The 11036-nt window shown below is 34.7% G+C and overlaps 1 protein-coding gene across 7 annotated transcripts in view; it reads right to left on the bottom strand.

The window, feature by feature from the left end:
* Positions 1–2780: 2780 nt before the first annotated feature.
* LOC123557272 (nucleolar protein dao-5-like) overlaps positions 2781–11036 on the bottom strand; it is a 78102-nt gene continuing 69846 nt past the window's right edge. For all 7 annotated transcript variants that reach the window (XM_045348662.2, XM_045348659.2, XM_045348663.2 and 4 more), the window contains one exon: positions 2781–8496. In XM_045348662.2, the coding sequence (XP_045204597.2) occupies position 8496 (1 nt within the window). In that variant the 3' untranslated portion in view covers positions 2781–8495. The remainder of the gene's footprint in view (positions 8497–11036) is intronic.

Here is an 11036-nt window from a genome sequence, read left to right as displayed (position 1 = left end):
GACCTTGATCTTTGACCTACTGAACATAAAATCAATAGGGTTCATCTGCTGGTCATGACCAACCTCCCTATCAACTTTCATGATCCTAGGCCAAAGCGTTCTTGAGTGATCATCCAGAAACTGTAGACCTTTCTGGGTCAATGTGACCTTGATCTTTGACCTACCGAACTCAAAATCAATAAGAGTCATCGGCTGGTTATGATCGACCTCCCTATAGGTCATCTGCTGGTTATGATCGACCTCCGTATTGGGTTTTGTGATCTTAGGGCCAAGCCTTTTGAAGTTACGGTCTGGAAACCGTTTAACTGTTCTGAGTAACTGTGACCTTTGACCTACTGATCTCAAAATCAACAGGGGTCATCTGCTGGTCATGACCAACCTCCTTATCAACTGTCATGATCCTAGGCCCAAGCATTCTCGAGTTATTATCTGGAAACCGTTTAACTCTTCTGGGTCACTGTGACCTTGACCTTTGATCTACTGATCTAAAAAAACAATAGGGGTCATTTGCTGGTTATGACCAACCTCCCTATCAACTTTCATGATCCTAGGCCCAAACGTTCTTGAGTTCTCATCCGGAAACTGATTGGTCTACATACCTACCAACCTACCGACACACATCTGCAAAACAATATACCCCTCCTTCTTCGAAGCGGGGCATAATGAAAGTGGATCAGAACTTTAACTGGAAACTTTTAGTAAAAAGGTGGATAATTCATAAAATATTTTACCAAAGTTATGAATCTTGTTTCATATGACGTTGGTGATGATGCAGAACAATTATTTTAAGTCTAAATCAAATATGTTTGCTAATAACAGAGACACAGTGAAAGTGCATCACAACTTGAGTAAAAATGGGGGATAATTCATATAATATTGAGGCCAAGGCAATGGCCTTTGTATCACATGATATGGATGACAATGTGGAACAATTGTTTTCAGTCTGAATCAAATCGCTTCTGAAATAAAAGAGATACAGTGAAAATGCATCAAAACTAACATAAATTCCAAGTAAAAAGGGAGCATAATTCATGAAAAACCGGTGCCACATTTAAGGATGTGGAACAACCATTTAAAGCTTAAAGCAAATCATGGCAGTAATAACCGAGATTGAGTGGAAGTGCACCAAAACATTAACCTGAAATTTTAAGTAAACAAGAGATCAGAGAGTGATCTTGGCGCCCACCATTGAGCAATTTTTGAATGTTCCAAATTTCAAGACTAGCTCAAGGTCAAAATAAAGATCAAAGTTCATTTCAGTACACAAAACTGTGCATGTGGTCTATGCATGTGGTCCAAACTTGAAAGCTGTAGCTTGAGAAATATGGAAGTAGGCCACTAGATCAATTTCAAGGTCAAAGTTCGTTTTGGTACATAAAACTATGCATGTGCTTCAAATTTGAAGGCTGTAGCTTGAGAAATGTGAAAGTAGGTACGAGGTAAAAATCAAGGTCAAATTTCAATTCAGAACTATGCAAGTGGTCAAAATTTGAAGCATGAAGCTTCAAGTTGAGAAATGTGAAAGTAGGTCACTAGGTCAATCTAAAGGTCAAAGTTCATTTTGGTACACAAAACTATGCATGTGATCCAAATCTGAAGGCTGTAGCTTGAGAAATGTAAAAGTAGGTCACTAGGTCAAAATCAAGGTCAAAGTTTGTTTCAGTACACAAACCTATGCATGTGGTCCAAATCTGAAGGCTGTAGCTAAAGAAATGTAAAAGTAGGTCACTTGGTCAAGATCAAGGTCAACTCATGTCAAGGTTCATCTTTCCACTCAAAGCTATACATATGGTCTAAATCTGAATGTTGTAGGTTATGATTTTAAGAAGATTTTAAAAGTTTTTCCCTATATAAGTCTATATGAACCATGTGACCCCTGAAGAGGGGCCATATTTGACTCTAAGGGGATAATTTGAAAAAACTTGGTAGCTAACCACTAGATGATGCGACATTACAAATATCAAAGCCCTAGGCTTTGTGGTTTGGACAAGAAGATTTTCAAAGTTTTTCCCTATATAAGTCTATGTAAACCATGTGACCCCCAGGGCGGGGTCATATTTCATGCTTGGGGAATAATTTGAACAATCTTAATAGAGGACCACTAGATAATGTCACATACAAAATATCAAAGCCCTAGGCCCTGTGGTTTTGGACAAGTAGTGTTTCAAAGTTTTTCTCTATATAAATTATAAAAATAAACAAAGGGCCATAAGTCACTCAAAATTGTTGAATCAGTCTGATTTTCAGAAGGACACAAATAGGGTACCAATACATCATTCTGACAAAGTTTGGTCAAAATCCCCCCAGTAGTTTCTGAGGAGATGCGATAACAAGAAATTGTAAGCGGACGGACGGACGGAAGAACGGACGGACGAGGGACACAGAGTCAGTGATTTGAATAGCCCACCATCGGACGATGGTGGGCTAAAAAGGTGGGATAACTCATGAAATATCAGAGTGGGAGTTATGATTCTTGTGTCATATGATGTTGGTCATGATGAGGAATAACTATACTAAGTTTGAAGCCAATCCATCAAGCATTTACAGAGATAAAGAGAAAGTCCATCAAAATTTTAACCATGTGTGGATGCGGAAGGATGCATAATCCAGGTCGAGTAGGATAGCTCTCCAAATACTTTGTACTGTTGAGCTAAAAATGATTCTTTGGCCATTAATTCAGATATGAAAGAACATCTTAGTTGGACTACCTTTCATTTATAGCAGAACCATCTACAAGGTCAGTTAAATGCTTTGAAACGTGCAGTAAACAGCAAACTCAGTTCTATCAGCATAATGTTTTAATATGTGAAATATATCCATAATGGTAAATATGGTATCATTTGTGTCATAAAATATAATCATATCTGTAACAAGAAAATATAACACAAAATTACTGATAAAAAACTACTGGAAAAAAACAACCTCTGATAAAACAGTTACAACAAAACCTAGGGCAAGGGGAGAAACAGTGGCTAAGACTAAAAAGTTCGGCATTGTAACAAAAAAAATCAACTTCCTAATCCATGAAAGTTATAACTTACTAATAAAATACATATAACTTAGAGTAAATAAAAGTTCTACTGGCTAATACAGTGTTTGTAAAGAGAGGGGGGAAATTGTTTGACTAAATGAAAGTATACTGTGCCCTAAAAATAAAAGTTGATGCTTTGTTCCCTCTGAAAATGGAATGTACATGGCAATATCTGGTAAAAAAACAACTGTTTTTACATACATCATTTTGCATAAGTAATTTAGTATACTGTCACAAAAAGCCTTCTTGCAACTGAATACAGAAAATTTAATGTGTTAACAATTTCTTTTTAAATGTAATGAACATCATTTTCTTGAAAGAGGAATCCTCGCACATACACAAATGTAGCTCAATTTTCCAAAATTTTGATTTGTGCATAATTATTACAATATAATCGTTTTTTCTTCACTCTGATAACATAAAACTCATCAGTATTTTTCAAGTTTTTCTTTCATAAAACTGAAGAAAGAACAACAACATGACAAAAATATAATTTAGATTGTAACTTTTTTCTTTCCAAAGAAACATTTTCTGCAAAAAAAATTGACAGGACAAAAAAAACATATCACATCCAAGAATGAATAAAGCTATGTACTTAAAGCTAAACCAGCAAAAAATCCATGTCCCATTGGTACAAATACTCTGTGACTGTGAATAATGTTTTACCATGAAGTATATTAAATAATGCAAAGTACAGTCAATGTCAACAACCTGGCAACCAATTGTAAAATATATTTCACAGAAATAACAGAAAAGTTAGAGAAGCCAATGATTTTGAAATATGATTATGTTGTTTAAATTCAAGATTCCAGAGAGAAAGAAAAAACCCAGCTATCACAATGAAAACAACAACAGAAGGTACAAGCAAGCCCCTTGATAACCCATTGCACAATTTGTGTGGTGTGTATTTTACAATATAAACATTAGTTTGTACATAATGCCAACTTTGTATAAAATGTGACAACCACATACTTACCTATGTACAAAAAAAATCACAAATTTCAGTACGTTTTTACATGTTTTAATAACACAACAGGTAATTATAAAAGAATGAAATACTCACAGCCAAATATTATGACAGAACTTGAAGAATTGTTTTTATGAGGTAAGAATTTTGCTGTTTTAGTTAATAGTTAAACGATTGTCACCTATATATATTTATTACATCCAAAGAAGAAACACTCATGGAAAAGAAGTTACCAGCAAAAAAGTAGAACCTAGAAAAAAATATAACCTTATTAATAACTACATATTTCAGTTAAAAATTATTCAATTATATCACAACTAAATCTTCACTTACTTTTTTTCTATTTTATGCTTGTCCAAAAAAACTTGAAAATATCTGAGGTGCATTTAATGTGAATGAAATAAAAGCATTTATCAAAATAAAATTTAATGCAATTCACACCACCTAGCCTGATAACTCATTACCATGTTATATGAAGTTAGAAATACTGTATTTATTAAAAGTTTTTCAGTGAATAATCAAAATATTAGAGCAAAATATATTTGGTATTTTCACAATGAAAAAAAAATCAAAATATATATATCACTGGTACGAAACTATATAATTGGTAAATTATGTCAAAACATGAAATTAAAAGAAAATTTATTTGTTCTACATGTAAGACCAAAATATCTTTCACTCGTGAACACAATTTCTTACATTTTCACTCGTGGCATAGGCCACTGCTAAAAATATTGCAAATGGTGTTCACACTTGAAAGAATTATTTCAATCTTACACTGAAATAAACATATATCCTCGATTTCTTTATGATTAAATGAGCCGTAAATTACAACATACATGTACCATATTAAAAGATTTTTGTCGAAATAGACATCACTATACATTTTATTACCATGGAGCAGAGATGTATATTTTTATGTTTCATTTATATGCATCTTTATCTGTATTGAAATGTATTTTGCAAAGAGTTTCTATTTTATTCTTAATTATTTTATGTTTTCCAGTGAATGATAGAGTTTTCTCAGTGAAGTAAAAGTGATAATCCACAGTTTTGAAACAGTAGATTATCATTTTTATTTTTCACTGTTTCTGCCGAACTTGTTCCGGTCCTCCGTCGCGATTGAAGTCAAATTGTATACTGAGCGTTATGAATACCGGGGACCATGATGACGATAACGTTGTTAAAATGACGTCGTGTTATGCTTTCTGCTGACCTTTCCCGCGATTTTCGACATTTTATAAATTACGCAACAGAAGTAGAGTTTTACACATGAAATAAAAAGAAAATTTGTTTGTGTCAGTGAAATATCAATTTTATTTCTCTCGTGAAAATATCAGTTTTTGATGCTCCCTTGTGAAATAAAATTGATATTTCACTGAAACAAACAAATATCCTCTATTTCTTTCGCATTTAAATGTGTAATTAAATGTTATTTTTACTTCTTCAAAACTGTGAAAATCTCAATTCCATTTCATTGATTAGTCCAGTATTTCACCGAAAAGCATAAAACAAATAATATTTTCATTGACATTTTATCTCTGTCACTTCATAAAAAGGTGTTGTTAAAATACTGTGATAAAGTGTAAAAAAAACCATTTCCTGTTCTTTTTTCCAGCAATATAGGCAAGACAGATTTTATTTATCTCTGTTAAACAAACACCAAGTAATGCTTTGAAAGCTGAAGGTAAACCTGTTCACACATATCTTGTAAGCAATATTTTTTTTTGTATTTTGTACTATAATGTAAAATGCACTGAGTAATGCCTGTTATGTATTAAGATAAAGGCTGACTTAATGACAATGTCTGTAACTCCCACTGCTATAATAATAATACATTAATTATATACACTGACCAATGCAATACATATATTATATACATTATTTACACGGTAAATATTTCACATAAAAGTCAATTTATCTTTACATATACAATGTACACATGTGTATTTACATTTAATTTGTACATGGTACATGAATATTATATATGTAATACATATATGTAATACATATATAATATTAAAAAGCATAAAACAAACATATAAATGCTTAAGTGCATGTATGTAAGTTAAATGGATAAAGAACTGCCACAGAAATATGACTCTATATCACACTGTATATATTTCATTTTATCAGGTACATTGTAACACATCTATAAATTATAGTGGTTCACTCTTCAATATAAAAGCATTTAAATATCACCCTTTAAAGTAGATTTCTCATTTTTAAAATTAATCCATTCTAAGATTCAAGACTGATGCATGAACTTAAATATGTGGAAAAAAAATCTCTTATTCAATGTTCTAAGAAGTTCTTACCAAGAGATATATCATTAATTACCTCCCTTTCACCAATAGAGAAATGTTTTTCAAATTTATACACTCAATGAGAAGCATAAATTACTTGCCACTATTTTTTATGGAAACTTGCACCTATAGTATTTCAGTAGTGTATTAACCTTTAGCCTGCTGGCAGCAAGTGTTTCTGCCTTTGCGACCAGGGCAGACCAAGATCAGCCTGTACATCCATGCAGGCTCATCATGGTCTGCACTGCTTGCTATTCTGTCAGTAAATTTTCAGTGAAAACCCCACTGAATAATAAATGGTACCGCCCAAATTGAATGATGGAACAGTCCATTATAGAAATTTAGGAGGGTAAGGGTTAAGCAATTTTGTGTTGTCAGACACTAAAAAGAACTGTCCAGCAGATCAATGTCAGTAAACTCAACCATTCAACCACAGAAGAAGCTCTTAAAACATTACATATAAATACTTCTAGATTTATCAATGTGTCAAATCCACATCCATAGAGCTGTGAATACCAAGTGTTAGTTGAAATACATCAGTTAGGTTGCTACAAATTATTTGAGCCGCGCCATGAGAAAACCAACATAGTGGGTTTGTGACCAGCATGGATCCAGACCAGCCTGCGCATCCGCGCAGTCTGGTCATTATCCATGCTGTTCGCTAATGGTTTCTCTAATTGCTATAGGCTTTGAAAGCAGACAGCATGGATCCTGACCAGACTGCGCAAATGCGCAGGCTGGTCTGAATCCATGCTGGTCGCAAACCCACTATGTTGGTTTTCTCATGGCGCGGCTCATTTTAAAAGCTAATATAGACAGAACACATTATCACAGTAACTTTATACGGAAAGCTGCTTTAGGAATATATGTAATCTACTGGCACATTGTGTATTAGCTATACTGAGGTATACATTTATAATTTGTCGGGGTTTTGTTTTCTACTGACGACCACCTACGTGTACACGAAATTTACCATTTTCAATCTTATTTGGTTCACATTGTCAAAAGCCTGAAAAATTTGAGGAACCAAAAACTAACAATAAATAATTTTCCTTCTGCATCTACATCTCAATGCTAATACTGATACTGGAAGAAAACCAACATAGTGGCATAGTTATGAGAAAACCAACATAGTGGACATCCGCGCAGTCTGGTCGGGTTCCATGTTGTTTGCTTTTAAAGCCTATTGGAACTGGAGAAACCATTAGCGAACAGCATGGATCCTGACCAGACTGCGCAGATGCCCAGGCTGGTCTGGATCCATGCTGGTCGCAAAGCCACTATGTTGGTTTTCTCATGGCGTGGCTCAAATTACTCTGAAACGTGAAACTGTTGTTCAATAATATTTTTGTTACCATAAAAGACCGTTAACTGTTTCAGAAAACTGCTTATGCTTCATATTTGCATTTTCAAAGCAGCTATGATAAATGATAATCTTTTTGAAATGTTATGCTGTCACAATTTCTTGTTCACAACTTTACCTGGCACTGTCAAACATAAAAAGTAGATTTAAATTTACTATTCTGTTTGTTTCCACTGGTTTCATGCTCTTTTCTTCAACAGTATTTCAGTTCTATACAGCCAGCCAGTGTTCTTGGATTCCATACTAGTATTTACATGTTCTCTGCAAGTATCTGTCAACTTCCTTACAAAAATCGGAGCTGAAAGTATCATCTTCAATCAAGCATTATGGAGAACATACAGGTGCGCCTACCCAAGATTTGAACCTAAAACCTAATGATTATGCTTTATCCATTGAGCTTACAAGATAGTTCAATTTTCAAGCAATCAACCTATCATTATTATAAAAACACCCTGTTCAAACCTGAATTCAGACAAAATGGAAATAAATTATGCATAAATAAAACTAGTGATAAAGCTTAAGTTTATGAGGAAAAAATTATACATTGACTGAAGATCATACCATATTATGTCTAGTAAAAATTCAATAAATACATAAGGTAGAAATATTCTCTTTGTTAAAAACTAAATGTAAGCTGTAATTTCATTGGTCCATTTGGTTCATTCTCTGTGATTGGCTGGCAGTGGTCATGTGACCAATGATACCATCGTGATCATGTGACCTGAAGTTTTTGGAAGCTTTTCACCATATCCAGCACCTTTGATGGTCTGCTAGCAGAAATGTTCCCGCATTTCTCAGGTTTTTCTCGAATCTGTACAGGCGCAGCTTTCTGAAAATAAACAGAATTAATGGGTGACAAGCCTATAAGTAGTATATAAGGTAATTGCTGTTAAAAGTTTTTAAAAATACAGCTACATGTACTTAGATATAGATATATGCATCATATAATGCTGTTTACTATGATAAAATAAAAATACTCAAATATAAAAATTTGATGTGTGTATTGTTTTTAAAAACCATTAACAGGAGCTGTTTGTACCCATAATGATCTGTTGAAGGCCACTCCTTATATAATTTTGCTGTGACAGTGACCTTTGACCTGATTTCAACAAGAGCTAGGCCCATTTACTGACTACAGGCCATATAAAGTATCAAGGGCACATGCCCAAGCATTCTCCAGATACTGATCAGAAACTATTTTCAGTCTTGAGGTCATTGTGACCTTCACTTCTGACCTACTGACCCTAAATCAACAGAGGTTAGTTACTGACTCCTGAAGTTTGTCCACTGTAGACCTACACATTCTCTAGTTACTGATCTGAAACCAAATGGTCCGGAAACTGACAGACAGACCAACTGACTGACCGTGAGTAAAACAATATACCCACTTCTTCGATGGGTGCCATAAAAATGTTTTGGGTTTTTTTTGGTTCAACACACTCTTTCATAAACAAGAGCTGTTGGAGGACAGCAACGCTCGACTATTCAACAGTCTTGTCAACTGAATGAATATTAAAGTTGAAAAAAGGGGCATTATTTTGTAAAATTGCAATACAGGGTTATGTAACCTGTACAATGCACATCATCTCATGACAATTGTGTGAAGTTTCAATCCATTCCCATTAGTGGGTACTGAGATGCCAGCTTACATACAAAAACTTAACCAAACCAAGAGCTGTCGGAGGACAACAACGCTGTACTATTCAACAGCCTTGTCATTTGAATAAGTCAGAAAGGGGCATAATTTTGTAAAATTGCAAAACAGGGTTACGGAACCTGTACAATGCATATCAGCTCATGACAATGGACCAGGGCTTCGGAAATTTGCCGGTTTGTCAGTTTTGGACCGATTTTTTACTTTTCAGACCGATTCGTGAAGTGAAAAAACGAAAAAAATCGGTCCTGTAAAATGGAGAAAAGTATAAATTTCGGTTTGATATCTCAATACTCAATCACCTGCCAAGTAGGAAATTGTTGGTCGCACCTTCAGATAATCAATTAACGTGTCAATCAGTCTGATTGTCACTTTGATAATCGGTCTGTAATTAGCACGTGACGCAATCAGTGCTCGCGCGGCACATCCTTTAATGTTTGCAGACAGCCGACTGCGGTGTATTAAACATTTTTGACTGGTTTCCTAACGTTTCTGACTGGATCCAAATCATTTCGACGGGGATCCACTTCTTTTATTTAGAATCCGACGGATGGTTTAGTTCAAAAGGCTATGTTTGATCACGGTAACAAACAAATGGTCACTGCATTTAATCAAAGAGCTATAATTGTACATTATAGGTCTTTGATTTAATAAGTCATCACACGGAAAACCGATAAAAATAATTTTTATAATTACTTTATTTGAAAAAATTACATGATTCATTTGTTGGGGCTCCAGTTGAAACAAATGCAGAAAATCGTCTTTGCAACCCGACTGTACAAGAAAGAAAGAAATGGACGGGCAACCACAAATGATAAAGAAAACCGGAGTGGCACAGTTTATCAAATTGGTCTTTTAAAAAACGTTTCAAAATGAAATTTTGTTTACATCAGAAGAGAACATATAACTTTATAGAATGTAGTTGCTTACTGAAGTACAACGTAAGTGAAATGAAATATCCGTGGCCAACCCGCGTGACGTTTTGGTACTATACATGCGGGAAATTCGATCTCAGCGTTCAAATAACGTACACATTCGGTCCGCGGCAGAGTATTCTTTAAATACTGAAGCTGTTTAGCAGAGAATATGTGTCTTGTAACTCACTTTAACGCATTGTATTTTATAGAATTCCGTCAAAGAATGAGGAAACATCACAAAGTATCTGCCGTATACAATCTGCCGTGTATACGGTATCCAAGTCACGTGCGTTGGCTTTTAGACTAGTTACGCACACGGTGTCAATGCCTCGTATTATCTCGGAAAAACATCGAAATTTAAACAAAGTAACGATCACGCATAACACTGAATAACTGTCTTCATTGTATGGTAACGCGCAGTGACTGGTCACTCAGTTTTAATGCATGACATGCTTATTTCTTTACCCTATCACGTTTTACAAAATATATAATATTGGGAATGCGGTGGGTGGGGTAGCGCCGATGTCAGGATTTTAGTTTCGGACCGATTGAGTTATCAAAATTTCCGGAGCCCTGCAATGGACAATTGTGTGAAGTTTCAATCCGTTCCCATAGGTGGGTACTGAGATACCAGCTTACATATAAAACCTTAACCAAAAATTTCTAAGCTGAAAAAGGGGTATAATTTTGTAAAACAGCAAAATAGAGTTATGGAACCTGTGCAATGTAAGTATGTTACCACAGTAAATAAGTGTGAAGTTTCAATCCATTCCCTCAAGTGGTTACTGAGATGCCTGC

Source organism: Mercenaria mercenaria, chromosome 5 (assembly GCF_021730395.1).
Source record: "Mercenaria mercenaria strain notata chromosome 5, MADL_Memer_1, whole genome shotgun sequence".
NCBI lineage: Eukaryota > Metazoa > Mollusca > Bivalvia > Venerida > Veneridae > Mercenaria > Mercenaria mercenaria.
Note: the sequence above shows the minus strand (reverse complement) of the source record. Positions and strands in the feature narration are given on the sequence as shown.